This window comes from Microchirus variegatus (genome assembly GCF_963457635.1).
Source record: "Microchirus variegatus genome assembly, chromosome: 16".
NCBI lineage: Eukaryota > Metazoa > Chordata > Actinopteri > Pleuronectiformes > Soleidae > Microchirus > Microchirus variegatus.
In genome coordinates, this window is record NC_139817.1 from 10,699,515 (window position 1) to 10,727,495 (window position 27,981).

At 39.3% G+C, this 27,981-nt stretch overlaps 2 protein-coding genes across 2 annotated transcripts; both read left to right on the forward strand.

Annotated features, from left to right (window-relative positions):
* The first annotated feature begins 1,324 nt into the window (after positions 1-1,324).
* On the forward strand, positions 1,325-11,551 carry scarb2c (scavenger receptor class B, member 2c). The gene is made up of 12 exons (XM_083903198.1): positions 1,325-1,558; positions 2,279-2,436; positions 3,150-3,294; positions 3,456-3,647; positions 3,787-3,878; positions 4,372-4,491; positions 5,310-5,488; positions 5,613-5,731; positions 7,396-7,469; positions 8,498-8,549; positions 8,641-8,793; positions 9,612-11,551. The coding sequence occupies exons 1-12, from the start codon at positions 1,436-1,438 to the stop codon at positions 9,648-9,650; spliced, it is 1,446 nt and encodes a 481-aa protein (XP_083759324.1). The 5' UTR covers positions 1,325-1,435; the 3' UTR covers positions 9,651-11,551.
* An 8,612-nt stretch (positions 11,552-20,163) lies between these two features.
* LOC310937917 (AP-4 complex accessory subunit RUSC2) lies at positions 20,164-26,813 on the forward strand (the record flags this gene model as incomplete). Its single annotated transcript, XM_083902306.1, has 9 exons — positions 20,164-21,396; positions 21,772-21,970; positions 22,079-23,041; positions 24,290-24,366; positions 24,486-24,666; positions 24,757-24,862; positions 24,962-25,008; positions 25,682-26,342; positions 26,708-26,813. The coding sequence occupies 9 exons, from the start codon at positions 20,164-20,166 to the stop codon at positions 26,811-26,813; spliced, it is 3,573 nt and encodes a 1,190-aa protein (XP_083758432.1).
* Positions 26,814-27,981: the final 1,168 nt, after the last annotated feature.

The following is a 27,981-nucleotide window of genomic DNA, read 5'->3' on the forward strand; positions in this document are numbered from 1 at the left end:
CTCTTTGTATTTGTTTTACATTTCTTTATAGTTGCTTTTTGTCTTAATTCTTCTCCCTCTGTGTTATAGTTCTTTTTGTCTCTCTAGTAGTGCCTAGTACATGTCTTTTTAGCTTTTTCTTTATCTTTATAGTGTATTTATTCTGATGACCTGATACCTATTGTTGTTTATCATCTATAAGATTGGGAAACTTTGCTCGTGATACATGTCGGTCATATGACACAACAACACTGCATTAAAGCGTATTAAGCAAGTAGGAACGCGTCTGAGCGGGGAGGCTGTAATGATGATACTATTGTGTAAACTGAGACAGTAAAATTGTAGGCTATCTCACTGCCTGTGTCATAAAGTGAAACTATTCATTAAAAGCAATACTCCATTCATTTATACAAAACACGTCTGTTAAAAAAAAATGACAGTTTATTTCTCCATCTGCCTGCTTTCATACAAACAAAGGTATGGTGGTCTTTTATAAACAATAACCTGACAACACCTGTAATATTTATGAAAGTTATCGAGTACAAACAACCCTGACTTTCAAATGTGTGGGTTTTGGAAAATATAATGACAGAGGCAAAGAGACGGTGACACATGCAAGTAAATCACTGGTGAGTCAGCTTAGACTAGGTGTGTCCTCTTCTATATGAAATTATGACTTGACTAGTGTCATGACAGATGTTTACAGAGCAGCACAGAATGAAGGCAGTGGCATCAAGTCCTTTTGGACACAGTGACCTCTAGTGGAAAACGTATGCATTACCCAAACAAACCTCCAAATTATTGAGTGTCGATTGGGGTTCGATTTAATGAAGATTTTGAATTTGATAGGTTGTGAAATGTATTTGTCAACATAATCTCTGCAGTTATGTAACAAAATGTAATATGCTTTTATTTTTTTTATATTCGTCTTTTAAGCTACTGCTGCAAGACATAAACACAATTATTCATTTATCGGATATATATCCGTACAGTATTATTGGTTTAACTTTAATTTTCACCCCACATACAAAAAAGGTCACGATGATGTCGCGGTCATGTGCTCGAAAACAAAGATGATTTATATATGCAAGATAAACATCTGTACATCTCGGACTTTAATAGTCAGCTAATTGTGTTTAAGGGTATTTTATGTATCACAAAATGTATTTCGAGCACTGTCGGCTTCAATAGTACAGATTGTGTGTACATTGCTGTATATTATATATGTCATGGTGACCGTAGCTCCCGGCGCAGTCGACTGTAAACGAAAGCGGAAGTGGTTGAGCTGAACTATTTCGTTCCGGATGTTTTCTTTGCGCCGTCGAGCAAAACAAACCTAGCATAAACACACACACATACACAAAAACGGGTGTTATTAGCAGATCGGCCTCTAATGTAGGCTGTGGCCGTTATTTAGATATTTTGTCAGTGGGAGTTTAGCCTCTCTCTTTTCGTCATGCTCCTAAAATCATGTTGCATTTACAGCACCGGAGTTTTCTCTATGCTGTTTTTGATCGTGGGCATTGCTTTGGTTCTATCGAACGTGTTCCCACAGTCCGTGCAATCGATTGTTAAAAAGGTAAGCGGCTATTTTTAAAGCTAACATTGTGTAATAACGGCGTAGTTAACTGGAGGTGTACACATATCAGTGATGGCTAATGTTAGCTTACTTCGCTGGATTTAGCTCAACAACCGGTTTTTTTTTTTTTTACAAACTATTTTTGTTTCGATTATGACAAAACTGAGGCTGGACACAAGGAGCTGAACGGTTTACAGCAGACGCAGGAGTCATATTATAGTGCAACAACCTTCCTGGATCCTGTCTGAATTGACATTATCTATTTACACTTAGCATATAACATTTAGCTTGCTAATGTAATAACTCGCATTATCAGTTGGATGCTGCTGTATGTAAAAAAAAGTTGGGAACAGAAAGGGAAAGAGGGAGGCCATTTTTTCAAAGATACATTCATTATTGGTGCTGTCAACTTTAAACTACAATATAATTTGTTATGTATAGCTGAATTAATGCTCACATGATTTCCCTAAGTGTTCATGAAGGAAACTAAAGTAAGATTTTATTCTCCTTTCACATCTTTTCCAACCTAAAGTTCTTCATTGTGATGACCTAAACTCCTTTTGAATGTGACAAAAATTGCATACTGTGATGCTTGGAATCATATGACAAGCAGATTCAAGAGGAAGCCTTCGTCAGCATGTCATGTCATCTATATGTAGGTTGTGCTAAGTTTGCTCAAGTCAGCAAAACCTTTAACCCACTGACTTTTGTTCCCCACAGGAAGTCGTTTTGAAGAATGGCTCGGAGGCATTTGAAGCCTGGGAGAATCCACCAGCACCCATCTATATGCAGTTCTACTTCTTTAATCTGACCAATCCTCTGGAGGTGTTGGATGGGGAGAAGCCTGCTGTGGTGGAGGTTGGACCATATACATACAGGTAAGAGAGGTTCTGTGTTCATCATTTCACTTAAAGAAATGTTCAGATGTGGGAAAAAGTGAAAAATATAGCCAAACGTGGTTGTCTGGTTACAGTTCCTCATTCACCCCACATATCTGTCATTCCTATGTAATGTAAACATAAAGATGAAATAAAGGCCCCCCTAGTGTCACAGTGGGTAGGTGGGTTTGCTGTTTAAGGACTACATAGCAAACACTTATCTGAAAAAAACCTTACGTTTTCTAAGCTGAGTTACCTTCAGTGCCATAGATTATGATTTGTGTGATCACATGACGTGCATCTTGTGGAAAACACAAACTTAATTGCAGTTTTTGCAGCATTTATATCAATTAAATAAAGCGTGCTTCTGTTCTGATATCAGTGTTATTTTGTTTTGTTTTTTAGAAACAACAGTGAGTCTTTACTGAGTCACAACTGTAGAGATAATAGTGAAGTCCTTTCTCTGTCTCGCTTGAAACGGCTTGTTTGCCTCGGCACCGACAGACACAGTAGCTTTGTTTGAAGCAGGAATCTCATCACAGATGCTTGTACTTTCTAACATGCTGAACCGTGTGTCAGTTCAGCATTTTTGTAGCTCACAGTGGCACTTGAACCCATTTACTCATCCAGTTTATACTTAAAGTACATTATTATACAGACCAATGTCACAGTATTGACCCAGTTGACTGTTTTGCTTTGGTTTTTTTGCACAGAGAATATCGGCCCATGGAGCAAGTGAACTTCCTGGACAATGGCACAAAAGTAGCAGCTGTGAACAATAAAACATACATATTCCAGCTAAACATGTCCAGAGGTCCAGAGAGTGACCTCATCAGGACTGTCAACATCCCTGCCATGGTGAGCCAAATACATTAATGAATCACTAGTGCTTATTGTAATACCTTACTGGAACACAGTATGCGTTTGTGTACTTCTAAGGTTTTAATTGTGGTTGTTGTTTTGTTATTGACCAGGCTGTTTTAAACTAGACCCATATTCTTCTTCTTCCCTCTGTGTAGACACTGATGGAGATGTTCAAGAATCAGAGTTCAGAGGCCAAGTTGATCTCCTTCTACATGACATTAAAACAGCAAGGCTTGTTCACCACCCGCACAGTGGGAGAACTGCTGTGGGGTTACGAGGACGTCGTCCTCAAAGCCTTACGAGTTATGAAACCTGACCTGGATGATATGTTTGGACTATTCTATAAGGTCTCCTTTAAGCATGTCACTACATAATTGTACAATAAAAACTTCATTTTGTTTATGTTAACTGCCAAACAATGGAATCATATATTAGTTTATTCACTCTTGGCTGTTTTTCCCCTTGATGCTTTTATTTTCCTTACAGAATAATGCTTCCAACGATGGTGAATACATGTTTTTCACTGGCCAGCAAAACTACAAGGACTTTGCTCGAGTGGATACATGGAACGGGGAAAGGTAATTGTTTCCGCTCACCTTTTGTACAACACAATAGATCTATGTGTATTCAAACAGTGACGGTCGTTGATTACTTTGAATGGACAGCTGATTGTATCAAACAGTAAAACAAGTTTGATAAGGTTAAGGAAGCACACATTGACCTTTTGTTTTCTTTTTCATTGTCTTATCAGACACAGTGTGTCACTGCATCTTGGCCTCATCAGTTAGTTAAAGCAAGTAACTTATGAGTTTATCTGTGCAAACCAAAACTCAGTCTCAGACTTTTTTCTGGTTAAAATCTGCAACAGTGTTATCCCTGTTTTTTCTTTTTGCCAATGCAGAATATTCTTTCTTCCAATCTCACTGTTTAAGCCTATGCGCTTGTTAGTTAGCTAGTCATTAACCCATGTACAATAATATGGTGAATGCCATGTTTAAAATACATTTATATTAGTGACACAATGATGCATACACAAAATGACACCAGCTTGTTTTGTACATACGCGTACAGCTCGTTGAGTTGGTGGACATCCGATGAGTGCAACATGATAAATGGAACCAACGGCGCGACTTTCCATCCTGTCGTCACCAAGACTGAAACTCTCTACATGTTCTCCTCAGACCTGTGCAGGTGAGTGGTCAGTTTCACAGACGGAAACAAAACATTGTTTCCCTTTTTTACGACTTTGACCCGGAGTCAGACCCAGAGTCAGAAGAGACTGTCGCTCGTGAAACACCTCCACAACGTTATTCTTCTTCTGCGGTTCAATGTACGCAACCGGAGAACCACTGTTTACGTAACTATAACAGGATTTTCAGAGATCTCGCTGAGCCCGAGATTACAATAAAACACAGCGTTCTCAGCAATGGCTGAACTGTTTGTTTTCGAAACTTCAGGGCTTCATAAACAAGGTAATGATGCAGATACACACTAAAAAACAGCGTTAATTGGAACTTCCGGTCTAGTTCCGCTTTAAGGAAGTACCTTATTATTAGTAATTACATATGGGAGTATTCCCTAAGTGGTGAACGTGCATCTCAGTGGTGGTTCAAACTTTTCAAAGGCTTTCCCTCAATCATGCTAAGAATTTCTAATGAGCCCCTGAGGAAGTGACTCAGTGCTGGATATTGGATTAAGGCTACCAGTTTAGCCTGGTTTGCTTGGCTGCTCACTACTGTGCTGATGCCTTTTTAGTGCAGCTAAAAGGAACTGATATCAGCTCTCTTTCACTTAGTACGTTTACATAAAAAAGCAGTTTGTCTGACTGAAATCATGCTAAATCAAATTCCTCAAAGTTGGACTAACACACTCAGATAATGCGATTTGCAGGGGCTCATACAATGTTTTCTATCGCTCTCCTTCACTCAACCGTGCTCACCGCAGAGCTAACGAGAGGATGTTGAGAATCTTTTGTCTCAGACCTGACTCAGCATCTGACTGTTTCCCAGGTCACTCTATGCGTTGTACGAGCACGACGTGACAGTGAAGGGGATCTCTGGCTATCGCTTTGTCCCCCCCAGCGAGGTCTTTGCCAATATGTCTGTGAACCCGTCAAACGCAGGCTTCTGTGTACCTGCCGGGAAGTGCCTGGGCTCTGGCCTTCTGAACGTCTCGGTGTGCAAACAAGGTAGGAGATGGAATAAGCAGCTGTTTGACATGAGAGTTTATTGATTATTAGAGAAATGCAGTGTTGTTTGTTTCTGAAGCTGCTCTGTGTAACGTTACTCTGACTAAATCCTTTGTGTGTTTAGGCGCTCCCATTATAATGTCCCCACCGCACTTCTACCAGGCAGATGAGAAGTTTGCTAAAGATGTAATTGGCATGAAGCCTAAGAAGGAGCACCATGAGACTGTGATTGACATTAATCCGGTAAGAATCTTTCAGTTATCAACTGACACTACTATTCAAAAGTTTGGGGTCACTTAGAAATGTCCTTATTTTTGAAGGAAAGGCACTTTTTTTCAATGACTATAGCATTAAATGAATCATAAACATAAATAATAAACGACTATTCTAGCTGTGAACGGCAGGTTTTTAATGGAATGTGTACATAGGTGTATAGAGGCCCATTTCCAGGGTTCTAATGGTACATTGTGTTTGCTAATCGCGTTAGAAGGCTATTGGATGATTTGAAAACCCTTGTGCAATTATGTTAGCACAGCTGAAAACAGTTTTACTGGTTCTTTGAGGAAAGCAAAGTTTGAAAGGCAAAATGATTATTTTGAATAAAAATCATTATTTCTAATCTTGTCAATGTCTTGACTATATTTTCTATTCATTTTGCAACTCTTTTGATGAATAAAAGTGTGACCTCAAACCTTTGAATGATAGTGCATGAATGATTTGACTATTTTACATATTCTCCCATACACAAATGAGTTGATGTTGTGTACACAGCTGTTTTGCAATCTTTTGCTGTGTGAAACTTGGAAGAGTAGCTGGCGCTCTCACGTTAACCACTAGATGGTGAGCCATCTCACTTTTAGCAGCCACACGCCTGTGGTTATCCACTTCTTCTTTATTATGGGGTTAAAAATTAAAGCTGCGCTCATGGTACGGAGCTGGTGCCAAAGATAAGCATTAACAGCTCTTATCGTGTGTAATAACTACTCCTGCGATAAAGAAGAAAGAAAATCGCAGTGAAAAACACTTGGAGAGAAACAGCGTATAGCTCGACGCCTGTTTTTGAAACACGTCACCGTCAAAAAATCTACTTCTAAAGCATATGTGAATACAGCAGTAATGCTCTGAATATGATTCCACTTAAATGCTGCAGGAAGTCACAAACTCCGACTTAGTGCAGTAATAAATAACACGAGCTCTAATCGTGATACAGACTTCTGTTTGTCCTTCTTTGGCAGCAACACAGTATCTGGAATCATCTGTCGCGTTGAAATCCTTTCCATGCAACTCTGCGTGCATGCAACTCTTAACCCATGCACGTATATTTCATCCGTTTGTTGTCGTTCATGAGTTCACATCACATTCACACATTTTAAACCCCCGTAAACACGCTACTGTTTTTGCCTTTGAGGCTCCCTCGGATACGCTAACACAACTGCAGATCATAAAAACTGATCAAAGTTCGTCATAAATCCGCTGTGAATGTCTTCATGTGCAAATATCAGGGCTGTGGTTTTCACTTTTCCTTCAAAGCTACAATAAGAATGTGTTCAGTTACAGCACATTTACAGCTACAATTATTATAAATATCTTTGAAGATAATACGTTAGGCGTGGTTGTGAATACTGAATAAACATGTGTATATGATCAGGTCTGAGTTTAGTTAACTATGGGTGCAACTAACCAGTGTTTTAATAATTGATCAGCTGATTAATTTCTTGGTTAATCAATTATATGTGTGATGTCAGAAGATGTTGATCAGTGTCCTCAAAATCACCCAGAAATGTGTATAATTTAGTTATATGGAGCAAAGTAATTGAATGATTACATTCTTTGTAATGGATTAATAATCCATTGTTTGCTACAGCCCTGATCAGACCATGCGTTACTCTTTGAATTCTGTTTTGCAGCTCACTGGAATCATTCTTCAGGCAGCAAAGAGGCTCCAGGTCAACGTATATGTTGAGAAAATCCCCATCTTCAGGTAATAAGTTCATGGTTGAATCAGCATTTAAAACAACACACATGTCGTCACTCCCCGGCAGCTTTAAATGAAGCGGTAACGGCTCTGTGACTACCTACACTTGGGCAGGGTTGCCAGTAAGATGTCTGTAAAACAATTATGCCACCATCATCACTGGGAACGGACTTTTGAACAGTCGCGTCCACACATCTGCTCGGTATCAGAAGAAAGCAACAGCAAGTTGATGATATCAAATGTTATGTGGAGAAACTACACTACCGTTCAAATGTTTGGGGTCACTTAGAAATGTCCTTATTTTTTCAATGAATCAGAAATACACACTCTATACATTGATGTGGTTGCTGCAAACGTCTGTTTTTTAATGGAATATGTACATAGGTGTATAGAGGCCCATTTCCAGCAAACATATCTCACGTGTTCTAATGGTACATTGTTTGCTAATCGAGTTAGCGTTTGCAACTCTTTTGATGAATTAAAGTGCGACTTTTAATGGAAAACACAAACAAATTGACCCCAAACTTTTGAAGGGTGGTGCAAATATTAGAGCTCAGTGAAAGCTGAGGGATTATTAGTGTCGTTGACATTATTCTGCATCTGTTTGGTCTTCATGAACAGACATGACATCGCATTATTTATATGCTGCACCTTTCGTCTGAAAACAGGCCCTGTCAAGCACAACTATCAGTACTGACTGAGGGAGCATTTCTGTGCGTTCACCCTTCAGCACAGTTGGCATTTATCTTGTTAAACTGAGTTTTTTTGGAGCAGCAGAATTAGCTCCTAAAACATTTTCCAGGTTTTTCTCTGTGTTTTTCAGTCGTACTCCAAGCTGTTTACAGTCATGTCGCTTTACAAGCACAATGTTACTGTTGCCTTTTGTCCGTCTTCACACGAAACAAATCACTTCCTTTTGTGCAGTACGTGGAGTTAAATCATCACTGTGTGATTAGCACACCCTGGCCACTTTTTGAATTAAAATCAATCAAAATAATCACAAATTAATCCAATATTTCATTTTTTTCCCCCAGTCAAACAGGAAACGTGAGGACAGTGATTTTTCCTGTAATGCACCTAAACGAGGTAGGTACAGACGCACACATCCGTACACACACAGTTGTCTCAGTTGGCAATATAACTCACATATATGCTGTTTTTCTTACCGTCCTCTCAGAGCGTCGTCATTGACGACGCGTCGGCCAAGAAGCTGCTGGCGATCGCTGTGGTGCAGAACGTTGTGGAGAACGTTCCGTTTATGCTGATTGGCCTGGGCATCATTCTGGGAGGAGTCTTCATGTTAATGATGTGTCGACTCAAGGTCCCTGAGGTGAGTGTTTGAAATAGATGAAAACGACTTTTTTGACATTGGTAGAAATTAGTATAAAAGGAGGAACAGAGAAAATACTGTTTACTTTATTTTTGGTTATGTAAGAAATAATCTTATTTATAATACACTACCAAATCAAATATTTGGGGTCACCTTTTCAAGGGTTTTCTAATCATCCAATAGCCTTCTAACGCGATTAGCCAACACAATGTACCATTATAACACTCTATACACTTATGTACATATTCCATTAAAAACCAGACGTTTGCAGCTAGAATAGTCGTTTACCACATTAACAATGTATAGATTGTATTTCTGATTCATTTCATGTTATATTCATTGTAAAAAAGTGATTTTCCTTCAAAAATAAGGACATTTCTCAGTGACCCCAAACTTTTGAACGGTAGTGTACATGCTAACACTTCAGCACACGAGTAAAACATTTATAACTGTGTTTATAAACTACATACTAATGAGTATTCATGCGTTATAAATGATGAACTCAATATTTATTAATGCTTAACTAATGCTAATAGTGTGTGCTTATTATAAATTGTTACCGGTTAGGGTAAGAAATAATCTTATTTCTAATAACAGAGGCGGTGTTAACAGTACCAGTTAAAGTAATAATGCAGCTAATAATATTGTAGTTGTAGTGTGTGATGTTGATCCTGCAGCTGCAAAATGAGGACAGGCAGAAAAAGACTTGAGCAAGAGGGAGAAAATCCACGTTTCTTGACACAAACTCTTGTGACATAAATATATTGAAAGTAAGGGATGTAGATATTTGGTTTTAACCTGTTTTTCCACATTTTCAGGCCACTGCTGCTGAACGACAGCCTCTGCTCTCATCGTAGCACTAAACGGGACGCACAAAAAAAAGAAGACCATGCGCTGTGTTTTGCAGTATTATCCAACATTTCAAGGCTTTCATTGGCTTTGCCGTGTGTACCACTAACTGCCAACTAACAGTTTTATAGTTTTTTTTGCGGGGTTGTAAACTTAAGTTTTTTTGGGGGTTTTTTGTGTGTGTGTTTTAAATCGAACCATTTTAAGAAACAAAATAGTCAGTTACCTGATTTCCCATTGTGACATTTGTGGCATGATTATGAAATGCCCTATTTTAATATAAAATAATTATTATAATTGGATTTTTCTTTGCATTTATTGAAAATAGAGCTGCAACTAACGATTATTTTCCTCATCGATTAATCTGTCGATTATTTTCTCGATTCATCTTTTAATCGATTGGTCCATAAAGTGTCATAAAATGTTGATAGTGTTTGTCGAGCCTGGAAATGTTCTCAAATGTCTTGTTTTGGCCGCAAAGCAAAATGATTCAGTTTTAATGATTTCTTTGTTATGTGAAGCAAAGACACCAGAAAATACTCACATTTAAGAAGCTAAAACCTTGTTTTAATAATGAATTTAATCGATTAATTGTTTCAGCTCTAAATTCAAAATACAAATTTAAAACAGGGCAGAATCTCCCTTTCAGACTAAAGGGCCTTCTGGAGAGGGAAAATATTCGACTGAAAAAAGAAGTAATCGCATAAAATAAAAAAAACCTTTGTGTAGTTGCCAGTCATCAGGTTTTACAAGGGTCTTGTTGTCACGTTGTGTTTCTATTGTCCAAGAATAACCCACGTCATGTGGGAATGCCAGTGTGTCGCGAATGTACAAAATGGGTCCCGAGAATGAGAACGTTGGAGTTTTATTGTGACGTGTGCGTGATCTGGTGAATCAGAAAATGGCTGACTGGTCATTTTGCTTTGGAAGAAGTGTCATTTTGAGAAGGTGTAAATACTATGGTTTGGATGGAAATGTATGGAATTTAATTTGAGTAATTTCCAGGTCTGGATAAGTATGGAAAAAGGGAAAAAAGTATGGAAAAATGTTTGTGTTGTTTCCAGACAATTATCTCATTTTATACAATTAAATATATTAATATAAACAAATCAAAACAAGTTACTAACGCAACATAGCCTACCTGTAGATGATATGAAACTAATCAAGCTGGCTGTAGAATGGTGTCGCGTTACCATGGTTACCGTTACTGACTGCGACTCTCATTTATGTATTATTTTCCATACGTGTCGTCGAGCCAGCCCCACAGTGTCATGGGTCCATGCAAGTTTTCCAAGGGCTGGCTTCATGAAAAATGAGTGAAGGATTTTAAAACCATTTATTTACATAATAAGCATCTAACAATTGGTATTCAGGTGTTTATTGACTGAAAAATCCTCTGAAAAGTCTGCGAATTTGACTCTGGAAAAGTATGGAATTGTGAAATGGAAAATGTGTTAGGATCTCTGAAATGAGCTTTACCAAGTTTGGAGTTTTGCCCTCCAGTTCCTATAATGTGTGTAGGCATGAATGTTGACGTTGGTATATTATCAGCTTTTACGCAAGATGCACTACTGATGAATGTTTGCCAAACATGAAATAATCTGTCGTCTTGCAGCGGTTACATTTCTCAGCAGATTTAATTGTTGCTTTTTCTTGCCATACAAACTAAAATAGTTGTTCTGGCCAGCACGATACAGAATATGAATTGTTTTTAACCTGCTTTTATTGTCGAGCTGCCTCATGATTACTTTGTTTGTGGAGTTTGTTTTATAAGTCAAAGATAAAAAAAAAATGTTTTCACAACTGCTCCTTTATAGTTGAATCAACATGTAATGATAGTTTCTGTTCCCTTCATAGGTCACATAACAGTTTGCACAGTGCATCTCCACAGCCTCAATAAACCTGGTGTGATTCATGTTTGTTTGGAGCCGTGTTTTCCTTTTCCTCAGCATATAAAATATGATTCACCGTATGACAATCTGCAGGGGTCGGTCTGACTAATTTATTATTGAAGATTTGAACCACACACACCCTGGGAGTAATCATTAGGTTAAAGAGTAGTATATTTGTGACTGTATAATCCCTTTTGAAATAGTGTTAATATAGCTTAATAAGTTGCAAGGCGATGGCCTTGCTAAACTTAGGTGGCCATCTTGTGGATAAGTGGAGTGTATAACGAAATTGCTCCTGTGTGTGTCACTACTGTTGTGTAAAAAAGAATGGGTTAAATGCAGACGTGTATGTGCGTAAAAATGTCTAATTGTCATATGTGCCGTTATTTAGTGTCTATTTTTTAGTGCTGGGCACGTTAACGTTAACGCACACCGTGTTTCCATGACAACTGAACGGAAAATGACGTCATGTTTTTACGTGACTCCCGATTGTTAAAATGAGTCCCCAAAGAAACAGTAAACTTTAAAAACAGAGGCACACATACGCAGTACACGGGTACGCTGGTTATTTGTAGCGCTGCTCTTTTCGTTTAATAAACAGACTGCTCCAGTTCGACTGTAGGTGTGCTAAAGGAGCTAATGCAGCTAACCGAGCTAACTGGTAAACGGTGCCTGGACTCCGGTGTCGCAATGTAAACATGACGTCACGCGCATCTTTTTCCGGTCAGTTGTCATGGAAATGCGTCATCCGTTGACGTGCGTTAACCTAGTGCCCAGCACTACTATTTTTCCTCTAAAATTTACAAAATAATCGCAGGCTCTCTTGAAGAAGACCTGAAACTCATGAAAATGTTGCCCCCTGGTGGCCCTTCAGTATATTCTTACTTCCAGATTGGCTTTAGGCTGCAAACACACAAACAGCCACAGCAAACAAAAGGAGGATTTCCTTTCTCTTATATGATGCCATTGTAGTTTTTTTTTTGAGATTGAGAAGAGAGCGACGAGTTGAAGTGTCTTTTGTGTGTTCAAATCTGCAGTTTCACGACTAAATGACACAAAGGACCTTTATTTGACAGACTAAAACCTTGCCTGCACATCTATCATTATGTATATGCGAATATGTTTTTGATATCACTTTTAAAAAAAGTTGTTTTGCTCTCAGTTCTCCGTCCATCCTAAAGTAGGGCATCTGTGATAATGAACACAGCATCAACGGATGCTTATGTAACACAAATGGTAACTTTGTGAACGCTGAATGCTGTGCAGGTTACTGAAATGTTAAACTTTAAGTCTTCAGCTCGGACCAAATAAGTGATGTCGAATCATCAGGTTCTTAAGTAGTAGTTCTTCGCTCTGCATTTTTTTTGAAACGTTTTGAGCTGCATTTAAATCACACATCTCCATGATCTCGGTTTCATTAAGACTAAAATTGTTCATTTGTCAGGAAAACTCTTCTAAAGTTGGAATAAATACAAGTGCACTTTCAGAGTTCACAGCAGGGCGAAGACACCTTTGACGTGGAACTGCCCTCAATTACTGGGGTGATGTGTGTGAACTTTGTCTTCCTCATATAAACCGAGACTTCCACCACTGTCTGTCATTATAAAACTTGATAACTCCCACCCTGATGCATTGCTCTTATTAATCTTTAATATCTGACTGAGGGCAGCTCCTCCCCAATTACTCCCTTTAATATAACAGGACAACACAGCAGCTCTGCTGCAGAAACAGCATCTCCTCTCGCTCTCACCGTTACAGCATGAAGACTCTTCAGGAAAGGATCGTCGTTCTGTCAGTTGTGATGATTTTGATCTGTCAGGTAAGTCAGCAAAACACCTTTTACTGTGTTAAAGCAGTGCGATTTTATTGAATGGTTATTTTTGCATGGAGGTGATTTTCCCGTTTCCTAAAGGATCTTGTGTTTGCCCTTGAAGGTCAGCGCTCTGCCTCTGCCTGAAGAATGGGACGGCGGTTTGCTCACACGGACCAAACGATCGCTGCTGTGGCGCTGGAACAGCATGAAGCCAATTGGTGGCAGCTGCAGAGAGCATTCAGAGTGTGGCACCAAATACTGCAGGTAAAAAAAAAAAACAAGCATGCATTCATCTCTTATATCTGCTTTTCCTTGATTCTGAGATATTATCCTGTACTACATTTATGTCTGTGTAAAGTTGTGTGCACGTGCATTTCACATGGCGTGGACAAAGAAAAGGTCAGAAGGTAATTCCACTGCAATAAAACCTTCCTCCTCCTTATCTTCCACAGGAGGAATACATGCGCCTTCTGGATATCCTACTGAAGAAGAGGTGCACAAACAACTGACTGCAAAAACACAACGTCTCCCACATGACATGGACTGAAGTGACCTGTCTCAATTATATTCACCCTGACGTTGTGGTCTGAACAGAAGACAGGTGTTTTTATGAGTTAGAGTAATCTGATACGCAGGCAACAACAAAGCTGTAAAAGCTGGAATCACGTGAACAGTAAAAAAAAAAAAAAAAAATGGCTCCATCTACAGCGATTGTGTTTTTAAGTATATCTTTTCTTAAAAACAACACCACTGAAGCTCTTGTTTATATCAGGATTAGTTTGTTTTTATAAGGAAATACAAGTGTTCATGCAAAGTCTGTGAGTTCCTTTGTTCATATATTTATTTTGTACATATTGTAAGCAATGTAAATATGCAAATACTCTGTGTATATATACCTCGGTTGTGTTTCTTTAACTGTGATAATATTCGAAACATATTAAATATATTCCTCACAGTTCCTTCTATTATTTTATTCAGATGAAGAAAACAATATTTTTATAGTTTTTTTCTGTTTTTATTGACCCTGTAATGAGATTTATGTCTTTAGTATTTCACAGCTTTTACATCCCTTAGAATCATTAAAGTAATAAATTGAATAAATGTACAAAAAAAAAAACACTTATATGTGAAGTTACTGAGGTATTGGGAATTGTGAGGATGTTTTTGATTGTGTTAGTAAACCAAATTCTTAGACGACACATTTTAAGGCACAGGTTGAAACAGACCTGGTTGGTAAAAAGATTTAAAAAATAATGATAATCACATATTTCTGCTCACAGTAACTTAAATATATGTAGATTGATCCAACATTTAGGGGTAAAAAGAAGAAGAAAAACGAGAGAGTCTGGGGAAGAAACAGAGACTGTTCTAGAAAGTGGATTATTATCTGACTGCTGCTCTTTTTCACCACTAGAGGGCGAACTGAACCATGTTTACTGAATCATTGCATCAATAGCTTTGGAAAGTCTGAACATGGAATATAGGAATAACAGAACATGGCTATGTAAAATATAATTTTTACTGGTCTGACTTTATATATATATATACTCCATTATTGTAGTTATATTCACAGTTACACAGACTACAGTTCTATATAAGCATTGTGCATAATTACTAAAAAACAAACAAGCAAAAACTGGGCATCTGTTAACCCACATGTTATCATTGGGTTCAGAAAAAGAAAAAAAAGACATTGTTCACATCGAAAATGGATCATATAATGTTGTATGATGATATCAAATACACTAAAAAAGAGAAATCTTTCTCACTTTAAGCCAACTTTAAGTGATTTTCATAGTTTTCCCTTTTGTGAATGTTGCTGTGAAATGGACCCTATGGATAAACGGCGTTGGTAATTTTTTTATTCAATTTTTTTATATAGATACAACAAGTGATAGGCAGTGATATGATCAGAATCTTTATTATTGCATTATTGTTATTGCTGTTGTTAATGTTAAAGTTAATGGTGCCTTAAATGTAATTAGTGATGGATTTTGGACACCTTATGTTATTGTTGAATTCAACTTATAATTCAATGTAGTTACGAGCCAACTGCGGTGCATTTGTTTTTATATCATGTTTAAGTCTGTTTGTAACACATGTTGATGTAGATTCTTACTGTTCTTTCACATATTACAGTGTGAGGCTACAATCAGCCACAATTCATGTAAGTGTACTGTCTCTATTTACAAAAACAAAATCCACCAATTAATTAAAATGTAATAAACACATACTGTGGTATTTATTTATTAAAAACTTTGCTTTAATGTATATGTTTATTCCTGAGATTTACGTCTATTCACATTATTCACCTTGTTTTCTCCTCTCTCTTCCTGTTTGTTTGGGATACCTTGTCAGGGCCGTCCCTCGTCCTGATTGGTCAAAGCTGATGTGACGTAGTATCTCCATCAGCCTGAGGAGGAGGAGGGGAAGGAGGCGGCGGCGGCAGCGTGAGGAGGACGCTGTTATCACCGGGACCAGTGGACAGACACCGGGTCCCGCTGCCTCTCTGGTCCTCTCTGAACACGGACCTCTCTGTCGCACCGGGCTCATGCCAGATCCTCGTTGTAGGCGACAACAACACAGTTATGGGATTTTAGCTCCGTGACCCACATGTGACGTCAAAGGTGCGTCGATATCATCGATATCAGTGCATGTTTTTCTCTGTAAAGACATGTTTGCTTGTGTCATTTTTGGAAAGTCACCTGCAAGAAGATGAGATGCTGCAACTGTGACAGCTTGTTTTTATTTATTATATGTATAAGTATATGTATAAGTATATGTATATATGTATGTATATGTATATATGTATGTGTATGTATGTATGTATATATGTATATGTATATATGTATGTGTATGTATGTATGTATATATATATACATATGTGTATGTATGTATATGCATATATATATATATATGTATGTATATGCATATATATGTATGTATGTATATGCATATATATATGTATGTATGTATGTATATGTATGTATGTATGTATATGCATATATATATGTATGTATGTATGTATGTATATGCATATATATATGTATGTATGTATGTATGTATATGCATATATATGTATGTATGTATGTATATGCATATATATGTATGTATGTATATGCATATATATGTATGTATGTATGTATATGCATATATATGTATGTATGTATGTATATGCATATATATGTATGTATGTATATATATGTATATGTATATACATTAGGCTTCTTTTTAGAGAAATGTAGACACAAAATGTAATTTTAATATCCTCACAACAGTTTATTGCAACTGCGATTTGATTTGCGATATTTAATCTTTGAAGTCAAGCTTCCAGTAAATCACTGCCTCAGTGACTGATCGATGTTATTATCAAGTACTCTTTTCATCACCATCTGTTTTGATAATCAATACATTTTAGTGTTTATTAATAATCAATATAAGCTTACCAGCTTTTTTCCCCTTAAATATGAATTAGGGATGGGAAGATACCGATATCACAAACTGATACAGATATTAGTCATTAGTCATTTAGTCACATTTGTGTCATTGAGTCATTTCAAAGATATAATATTGACATTTAACATTTCAGCCCAAACATGACTCGGCTAAAATTATTTTGCTGATTTGCATTTACTATACATATATATATATATATATATATATATATATATATATATATATATATATATATATATATATATATATATATATATATATATATATATATATATATATATAGTGCATGTAGTGAAGCATTTTTGTGAATATTTTCTGCTAATTTTGGTTTGTGGTCAAAAAAAAAAAATTTGAGGACATTATAATTTTAAGATTTGGGGAAACACCAGTCATTTTCTGACATTTTGTGGACCAGACAGCAATTGATTGATTAATCAAGACAATAATCGACAGATCAATTGATGATGAAAATAATCTTTCAGCCCTAGTTGAGTACATTAAGCTGTTTGCAAAAGTGGCTCTGGACTATTCTGGTACTTCTCTTAGTCACATTTCAGGATTGTGACCCAGAATGTCCCGTTACCTACATTATATGTGAACAGAAAACTCAATCAACTCCAGTTTTCTGGACATTACGTTTGACAAAGAGCTTTTGTCCACAGAAATGACAATTCCAGAGAACCCTTATCTTCTGACACAACTATAAATGCAAATGTTATTGAGGTAACATAAGACTTTGGTCACTCTATATTGATGTAGGGTAAATTTTGCTTGGGGCCCCTGAACCCCCAAATTTTGCCATTTGTTTTGTCCTCCTTTAGCAACATTTAGTATTTAATTTGCAAAACAAACTGTAATCACGCTCAACAGATATACATGATAGGCGTTGTGATGCTATCTCATTACAGAGATCACAACAACAGTCAGACTCTCCTCATTTTGATTTTGGCTCGTTTGGATTGTGTTGACTTTTCTGCAGTGACAGCACGGAGAAGTCACACTTCCTGTGCACAGACACCGTGGCAGAGAAGCCATCAGTCACACTGGCCTACTTTCCTGTCGCACTGAACTATTGAACTGTTTGCAATAAATAGTAGCTGATGCATCAAGATTCAACGCAGAGTGGTCTATTTTACTGAATACAATGGACACGTCAATTTAAAGTCACTTCAACACAGAAAAATCACTACATCAGGGGTCATTTGGGATCCATTATGTCCCCCAAGGACAAAGACACCACCTCAGACTGATGTGTTGACGGGTGAGGCGCTAATCCTCTGCCCTACACCTCAAAGCAATATAAAAAAACATGTTTTTCATTAAAAAGTTAAGCTTTTAAGTCTTTTAAGTACATGTCGCTGTATATACAGTACTTGATTTTACCATTTAGAAACCTAAATCACCCTTTAGCAGACTAATAATTAAGTTGTTAGACTCTAATCTGCCGCTGTTGTTTTTGTGTTTACCGTTTTCCATAAAATCAGATTAACCCAATTTTCTTAGCGGTGCCTTTTTATGATCCAGCAGGATCTTCATAAAGGCCGTTACTGCCCGTGAGCACGCTGTCGATGTGCCGTTTGTTGTTTGAGGATGTTGTTGTTGCAGCACTGTGATGCTAAAGAGGATTACGTGTCCGTGGTCATCTGCGAACAGATGTTTACCTTGTTTACACATTATTCTCCAGACAGTAACAGTCTACCAGCACATGAACTGATGCCTGTGCCTCACATGGAGCGTTTTATTCGAATAATTCTACAATATTGATTTAAAACGCAGCACTGGGAATATGAAACCCTGCTGAATGCTCATAAATAACTAGTGGTGGTATCCTAGTAACATTTTCTGCTGACTCTATTTCATCTTTATTCACTTTCTTTTCTCAACCTTGAAATTCACCATCGCATTATTTTCACGTGTGAACTTTTCCTTGACTGACTCTTTATTATGACCTTATTTTCAAGTGTCTACAGTCAGGAGAAATGTGTGTGAATATGGACGTTGGGAGCTTAACTTGGCGTTTTCCTAAACTCAGGTGGAAATGTATTTACTTCCAAGAGCGGAGCAGAGCCAGCGGAGCATCTCTGCAGTGCAACTGCCCTAGTTACAGAGCAGCTGAGTTAGTGTGAGGGAGCCGTGGTTGGCCCAGGCAAGGAGAGGAGGAGTTTGGAGTGGCTGACTGAATTATGAAGCTTTGGGTGTGTTGAGAACTGGATTCAGACAAACACACAACAGGAGGAACGGTGGTGGTGTAAAAGTGAGGCAGGAGACGCTAAAACGTGCAGTTGTGCCTTCTTTACGTTTCCATCTTTTCCTCTTATGTCTGGAAGCTTTTTCTCCACCAAACCACTAAAATATGTAAGTGAATCCCTTAGGCAATGAGCCAGTTTTGTAGCTGAGTCACAACTTTAACACAATGTTTAGTCCTTACACTGTTTGTCATTATGAACTGGATTCAAAAGTCACTGAAGCTAGAAAACTGAGAAAAAGCCAAATACAGACTGAACACAAACACACAAAACAAATGTATGATGTGTCCATGAAACATTTACATCATCACATTACTGGATATTTATTAAAATGTAATGACTGAAAGTTAACTGCAGATTTAAAACTCTTTATGGATAGAAACGCCAACTAAACAGTGAAACAGGCAAAACACAGTAATATCAATATGAATTGAACCTTTCATTTGTTGAAATTGAAGAAGGTCACATCACAACACACTACCGTTCAAAAGTTTGGGTTCACCTATACAATTTTTTTGTGTTTTCCATTAAAAGTCACACATTTATTCATCAAAAGAGTTGCAAAATGAATAGAAAATATAGTCTAGACATTGACAGGATTAGAAATAATGATTTTTATTCAAAATAATAATTTTGCCCTTTGGTCAAAGAACCAGCAAAACTGTTTTCAGCTGTGCTAACATCATTGCACAAGGGTTTTCAAGGGTTTTCTAATCCTCCAATAGCCTTCTAACGTGATTAGCAAACACAATGTACCATTAGAACACTGGAGAGATGGTTGCTGGAAATGGGCCTCTATACACCTATGTACATATTCCATTAAAAACCAGACGTTTGCAGCTAGAATAGTCGTTTACCACATTAACAATGTATAGAGTGTATTTATGATTCATTTAATGTTATATTCATTGAAAAAAATAAGGACATTTCCAAGTGACCCCAAACTTTTGAACGGTAGTGTACATCCTGACAGAATCTCATTGTATAGTTGTGTGTGTGTTTGTATCTTAAAGCAGATTAGTCACACTTAAATTTGCCTTTCTTCTTCCAGGATCTCCATCTAGGATTGTGTGTGTGGGGGGGCAGTTTCCATGGTCCAGCCTCATCCTGCAAAATGATAGGATCGTCCAGTCTCTCAGGGGACACCTTGATCGCCTGTCACTTCCAGCTTCCCACCTGGCAGCTTCCCGTCCAGGCTCTGTGCGGCTCGGCCAAACGGTCCGGCCGCCTCTGCACAGCAGGTCTGACCAGAGCCGTGTCTCTACCAGAGCGAGACTCCGTCAACCGGGAGCAGGCCTTCGCTGGGGGTCGGAGGCGTTTCTCCAGCAGCTACGGCAGTCTCAACGAGGAGCGAGCCGAGGAGGAGGGCGCCAGTGACAGCAGCGGGAGGTACGACTCCACCTCCTCACCGGAGGAGACGAGTTCCGATCCAAAGAAAGCGAACTCCGAGGCTCGAGGCAGCGTGCGATCGCGCAACTCGTTCCTTCCGAGCACAGAGTTAGATGAGGAAGATGAAGACAGTGATGGTGATAATCTGCACAGATATCGGGAAGACTCATCTTTTGTATTGCGCGGAAACTCAAATTGGCCTCTGAGTGATGGTGCCAGGATTTATACAAGCCCCCAAGGAGACCTGGATGGGACTAAGAGTGACCAAGACTGGCTCTCTAACCCTAACCCTTACCATCTGCTGGACTCACCGCACACTGATGACCACACTGGTTATGGAGAGCAGGACTCGGACAGACTGAAGGAGACCTGCTGCCTCCACAGCCCTCACGACTGCTCCAACACAGAGGACATCAGCGACTCTTCCTGTAACAGCTCCGACGGCGTCTTGGTGAACTTCTGCACGATGTACAACGGGAGCAACAACCCGGTCACACCTCACGACCTCAGCAGCCCTGCTCTACTTCACCCCTCTCGGTCATGTGACATGTCAGGATCTGTGTTCCTCAACCTCCAGCCTGTGCGGCTGACTCCCACTGAGGACGTCCGTCAAGATGATGTGACTGTTGACTCTCCCCAGAGAGAGCTCGTCGACGTGACGCCCTCTGCTTCATGCTGGTCTCCTCAAGGCCTGGACTCTAACTGCAACCTGTACTCTCTAGAGCCGATACCCGCGGGTCTGTCCTCTCTGGAGGTGTCCGACCTGACTGCCTGTCTACAAACCCAGACCACAATGGCCATGGAGACAAACCAGAAGTACTACAAACTTGTGACTTGTGACCTTTCCTCTCAGTCACCCAGCCCGGCCGGGTCTAGTCTCACTATTTGCCCCGAAGGTCAGATCAGGGGAAGCCACATCTCTAACTCTGAGCACCTCTTAAATCATTACAGCAAAGAAGTAAGGAAGTTTTTTTTATTGGAATAAACAATAGAATAGAGCATCCACAGTTAACTGACTGCTGAACTTTTATCTGTTTTTGTCATTGTTCAGTTCTTACTTTTTCTTTTTTAAATGTTCAAAAGTTTGGGGTCAATTACAAACTTTTGAACGGTAGTGCTGATCCCTCCAAATGACTATGCTCTTGTTTTGAAATCCATCTACATCTACAGATTTGATGGATTAGTAAAATAATCATCATTTCAGATTAACAATACTTGCTTTTAATAATTACTTTTGCCACGTAGCTTCTCATGTGTCGAATAGCTTTTGTAAACATGATGATGCAGTTGTGAAAATCTAAGCACTTTTTTATTTTATCATTATTCCCTTCAGGATAAAGTTGATCGACTAAAAGAAAAGCTGTTTCAGACATATGATGACCAGGTTGCCACCACTTCCACTGACCAAGCCCTCTGCAGGAAGAAGTATGCAGCAGTATACAGCAGTAACTGCCAAGACATGTGTGGTGTGTCCTCACGGCCATGTGTGATTTCTAACCAGGAGCACTCTACGACTGATTCTACTGACAAAGGTAAGGTCCTGGTGAATGGGTAAAAAAAAGTAAAACTGTTTTGTTTGGTGTAAAATCTAGGCGTCTAGACATTGTGCTTATCTCTTCCTATCCTTTAACTCCTTCAAGGTACATGTTCATTGGAAAGTGGAGCGGTGCGCTACAGTAAAGCCCAGAGGCCAACCTCGCTGCCCATTCAGCCCTTTGTTCTAAGTCCTGCAGCCAAATCCCAGTCCCAGACTCAGCACCTGGGCTGTCTCCTGGAGCACTACATGAACCAAAAGAGCACCAAGTCCAAACGTTTCTTTAATGGCAAGAGCAAAACGAGTCTGTGCTTTTCTAATCTTCAGCCATCGCCCATGGGCAGCTACTGCCCCATCCTCCTGGAAGCTCCATCGAGCACCGACACCTGCTCCACCTGCACGCCGAGCCCAGAGTGCTTCAGCCGCAGACGCGCCTGGTGCCACTTCAGCAGAAGCCAAGAACGTCTGAGTCAGTGTGCTTCGAAAAGCAGCCTGGATCCGTCTCCCGTTCAAGTGCAGGATAAAAGAAACCCAGGCAAAACTCAGAGCAACTATTTATTCAATTTGCCCTCGGTCGTAAATCAGTCGAACCTTGTCAAAATTCCTACCTACCAGAACCTGATCGACCTCTCGTCGGAGCAGAGTCATAAACATCCCGCTCACCATGATTTGCGCAGCCACATCTCCTACCATTCAATATTTTCTCCCATTTTACCCGTAACAGCTGATTCACATCACCCAAACCCGCACGTCTCCTCATCTCCTCCCACTTTCTCACCGTCGGAAGAAGAGAAACTCCCACAGCACAGAGCCGCACCTGCAGTCAACTCTGGCTGTTTTCACAGCAGCGTCGCAGCTGCCCTCTCCTCAGTCGCTCCTCTCTCCTCTCTGAGCTCCCTGCTCTCTCTGGCTGCCTCTGGGCTCCAGGACTCCGTCGGGCCCTGTGGGAAACACAGCCCGAGTCAGCGAAATGAAGCGCTGATGCCGAGCGACAGGCCTCCCACAGAGTTCTGCCTCTCGCCCGACACGTCATACGAGTCCCTGTCTATCAGCCATCTTCAGAGGAGAGGTGAGGGTCAACAACACTATTTAGACTAGGTTGCATCACTGGAAACATGTAGTATATGACACACACGAGGTTCTAAATGGAGCGAGGAAGTGACTCAGTGGCGGAAACATCTTTGACGATTCCACCTTGATTGGTTTGGCTGTTCAGTGATGAGCCACTGAGAACAGCAATAACATCTCAGTGTGCTGCTGCAGCAGCGCCTCCAGTACCCCGAGGGGGCTTCCTTTCAAACATGACCTATTTTTAACTCTCCCCGCACACGATTGGCTGAGCCCCCGTGCTCTGTAGCCAATGCGAGCGAGACTGCGAGAGGGAGAATGATGCAGTAGAAACGGTGCTAATGATTTATAACACACCCCATCATTTTTGTTTTAGTGCTGCCATATAGGCCACTTGGTGCCAATGTAATTATATAAATGTGCGTCTTGTGTGGTGGTCGATCGTCCGTGGAGGCAGTGACTGGCAAAGCGGCAGTAAACACAGAGTGTGTGTGCGGTGCAGCAGCACTGCAGACAACAGCAGCAGCATCGACACGCATAAAGAATTTACTGAGGCGAAACTGGCACGAGCTGAAGGAAGGAAAGCAAGGGAGAGAGAGTAGAGACACTCAATCTGAGATGGAAATATGACTCTTTCATATTGAGTTTTCATTCTCACGCCGCAATATCTGCTGCATGATGAATCCTCTTTCTCTTCAGGCGACTGACCCAGTTAGCAGAGGAAATCTTTTAAAAAATGTATATTATTGTGACGTCGTTAATGTGAAAGAAAATCTGGAAATGCTTTTAAGATCCTTTCAAAAAGTGAATGTTATAGACATGAAATGCTGTAAATAGCTCCGCTCCATATTTGCAGACTTTTCCCTCATTTTTTGATTGGGATTTACTGCATTTCTAACTGGATTAACAGTGAAAAATGACAACTAGTGCAAAGTACAAAGTATTCAAAACACAAATGTGGGGATGCATCAAATTTATACACAAACTTCCCCCCAAATAATCCTGGTAACACTTTAGATAAGGAAACACATATTCACCATTAACTAGGTGCTTACTAACATGCATATACCTCGCATACTAGCCCTTTATTAGTAAATATTAAGCACATATTAACACCTTATGTAGGAAAATCTTAATTCATGTCGTAATAGAGGTAAAATATGGTTACCAAAATCCTTTTTCTGGAAAAAAGAATGCACAGAGCATCAATTTTAATCTTCAAAAATCTTATTCTTGTCTTGTTTTTAAGGTCTGCTCAGGTCTGTGAGCAGGGCGATGGATTTGATCATGGCTCATTTTGGCAGCAGCAGAGACCCTGAAGAAAAGGTATGAACTTGACGTCCCACGCTGGAGAAGTGCCAAAGTGTCACTTAACTTACATTGCGTCAAATTACACGTGTCAGCAGGAAAGATGAACTGTATTGTATTCCCTTTTTTAATCACAGATGCGTCTTGGTAACAGCTCCTGCAGTCCCGCAGTTGCAGGTCTGGTCCTGAAACATCTGTGTCCAACAATCCAAAGCATTTTAGAAGACGGACTCAAGGATCACAACCTGGATCTCATCATCGGACAGCGTCGCAACCACTCCTGGACTGTGGTGGAAGTCTCCACGAGGATCACTACATGTATGTAACTTAAAGCACGACTGTGCCTCCCAAGTTCCCTGCTAAGTAGCATTTAAATGATTTGTTATTTTACTAACTCTTTAATGACAGGCTCATCCACTAAAGTTCTCCACAGCTTGGTCTCAAAAATCCAACAGTGTCCTCATCTGACCAGCCACTGTATGAGACTCAGAGCTTTCTTAATAGGCTTGCTTAAGTAAGTAATACATTTACCCTGATATTTATTATTAATGCTGAAAAACATTGGTCAAATTGATGTTGGGGACAATGTTTTTTTTGTTTTGTTTTTTTCCAGTCTACGAGGCCTGGAATTCTGGCTCAGTCTCCTTCACAGTCAAAAAAGTGAGTGCACAATGTTTTATTTATTTGCTCTTGGCTTAAATGGATGTAATGTTGGTTAATCTCAGCTACTAGTGAAGGATGGGATAAATGATTGACAGCCCGTCTCTCCATTATCTCTCCATTTACCTGTCTGTTCAAAAGTTTGGGGTCACCTATACAATATTTGTTGTGTTTTCCATTAAAAGTCACACTTTTATTCATCAAAAGAGTTGCAAAATGAATAGAAAATATAGTCAAGACATTGACAAGATTAGAAATAATGATTTTTATTCAAAATAATAATTTTGCCCTTTCGTCAAAGAACCAGCAAAACAGTTTTCAGTTGTGCTAACATAATCTAATCATCCAATCGCCTTCTAACGCGATTTCAAACACAATGTACCATTAGAACACTGGAAATGGGCCTCTATACACCTATGTACATATCCCACTAAAAACCAGACGTTTGCAGCTAGAATAGTCATTTACCACATTAACAATATATAGAGTGTACTTCTGATTAATTTAATGTGATATTCATTGGAAAAAAAGTGCTTTTCCTTCAAAAAAAGGACATTTCTAAGTGACCCCAAACTTTTGAATGGTAGTATCGCTATGGTTAAAGGGTCTTAAAGGGTCTGTTAAATAATGACTTTTGTTGAACACTGTAGTGCCATTTTTTGTATTTCCACAGATGTGGTGACAACCTACTATCATTCTTGGGGGTTCCTGTCAATGTCACTGGGACGTTGTCAGCCCTTGTTTCAGGAGCTGCTGCTCCTGCTGCAGCCTCTCTCTATGTTACCATTTGACCTCAACTTACTCCTGGAGCCCAGACTGCTGTGTAAAGGACAGCTGTTCTCTGAAGAGCCCAGAGTCTCTCCTCCTGAGCCGTGCTCAGCCTTCCTGGTGACCAACTGGCCACAGTTACAACTGGGCAGAAATATGGAGCGTCACCGCAGCAGTCTGCAGACGACTTCACACCAGAAAGATCTGCGATGCCGAGAGTCCCTCAGTCCTCTGGATTCAAGTCGCACCAGTGGACACAGTGGAGGGTCGCAGGATAACAGGAGTCCGTGGTTAGCTTCAGCTCAAGAGTGCTGGCAGAAAGAGCCTGACCTCATGGATGGTGTGGCTGAAGGAGAGGACTGCAGCCTGGTTTGTGCAGATAACTGGTCTCAAATAAGTATGAGCACTGGACAGGAAGAGACAGAGAGAGATGAAGACAGTGGGAGCCCACACGTGTCCACTTGTGTCCAAGTGGACAGTCCATGTCGGAGTGGGCCACGTTGGGCCAAACTGTTCGGAGCAGCTGATGCTTCCACTCAGAGTTATGCTGGAGCACAAACTAGAAGGTAAGGACTAGAGCTGCAACTAACGATTATTAATTAATCTGTTGATTATTTTCTCGATTAATTGATTAATCGTTTGGTCCATAAAATGTCCGAAAGTGTTGATCAGTGTTTGTCAAACCTGGAAATGACGATGTTCTCTAATGTCTTGTTTTGTCCACAAACCAAAATCATTCAGTTTTTAATGATTTCTTTGTTATGTGGAGCAAAGAAACAAAGATTCACATTTAAGAAGCTAAAACAGTCAGAAATCTTGTTTCGAATTTAGTAATCGATTAATAATTTAGCTCTAGTAAGAACCTGGTGTGGTGAAATGTTGACAATGTTCAGTCAGTGCTCATGACCTTTATGTCTATTATTGTTTTCAGGCGACCATCTGAGTGGCTACATTTGGACAGATCTCAGCTTGGACTCTTGGCTCAATCCATAAAGTCGATGAAGCTGGTAGGATCACAGATTAACACAAAGAACTAAAACAAAAATCTAAAAAACTATTGAAATACACTCTCCATAAATGGTATAGAGCCTATTTACTGTAATAACAAAAGCATGATGTAGACAAAATGCTGCTGACCCGATGAGAAAGCACAGAAAATATCAAATGTACACAGTCATCAAGCATTAATTACACTATTCTTACTATTCTTCAATCCATTCTCAAGTTTATCACGTGGGTTCAGACCCAAACACTAATCAGGTTTCACCATTAAAACGTCACATAATGTCTCTTTACTTCAGTAAAAACACAAATAATGTTTCAGAAAAGTATTTATAATTCCAGATTAATGGACAAAAATATACAGTATATATTAAACTATATACTTAGGCTTACTCTGTGCGTCGAGGTTATTGTCATTAATGAAAACCAGTTATTTCTGTGAAATGTAGCTCAGAATCATCTCATCACCAGGTCAGATATGTGTATCTAAACATTTCTATGTATTTAGTTTAACCTTTAGTGAGAGGTTAAAGGGTTAACTTTTAGTGACGGCTAGTTAGAGCTAGTTTGTGTGGTGCGGCCTTTTTAATTCATTCAGTGAAGTGTAAAACTGTCATAAATCATCTTTGCTTATCTCGGCTTACTTTGAACCTTCAAAACAGCCAAGTGCAGCCACTTCTAGTTGAAATAATGCATGTCTCAGTTGTGTTTTTTGTGAATTCAAGCCTTGTGAAAATGAACAGATGTCAGATTCTTTCCAGGAATAATTGCAAGATGTCCCTTCTGTTACTCTCCTTTGTCTTTCTTTCCTTCAACCATGGAATGTGAATAATGACCTGCTGTAGACGACTGGACGTTCACGTGTAATTTCTCATGTGTTAGTTTCCTTCCTTTATCATTAGGTGAAGAAGATGCACTGTTATTGTTGTCTCCTGTAGCGTCAGTGATGTTTCTATCACCTGAACAGATTCCCAGCATGGATTTTTCTCTTTGAGCATGAGTTGACAAAGATGCAGTCGTCTGCAATTATCCTTCAGATATTTTAACTGCCTGTTTATGTTGTTTTTTTTGTTTTTTTTTTGCCGTAGAGAAAGTTTCTGGAATTTTTTTTTTGTCATGGTACTGGAATTTTAACTATATAGCAGAGTTTGTCTCCAAGTAAGAGTTGCTGAGTTGCACAAATATGAGCCACCTTGTGGCTGT

Bases quoted from the DNA above. Each gene is read 5' to 3' on its own strand.
- scarb2c (XM_083903198.1), top strand. From the start codon at position 1,436: ATGCTCCTAAAATCATGTTGCATTTACAGCACCGGAGTTTTCTCTATG. The intron at 1,559-2,278 runs GTAAGCGGCTAT...TGTTCCCCACAG, and splicing joins TGCAATCGATTGTTAAAAAG to GAAGTCGTTTTGAAGAATGG. The intron at 5,489-5,612 runs GTAGGAGATGGA...TTGTGTGTTTAG, and splicing joins CGTCTCGGTGTGCAAACAAG to GCGCTCCCATTATAATGTCC.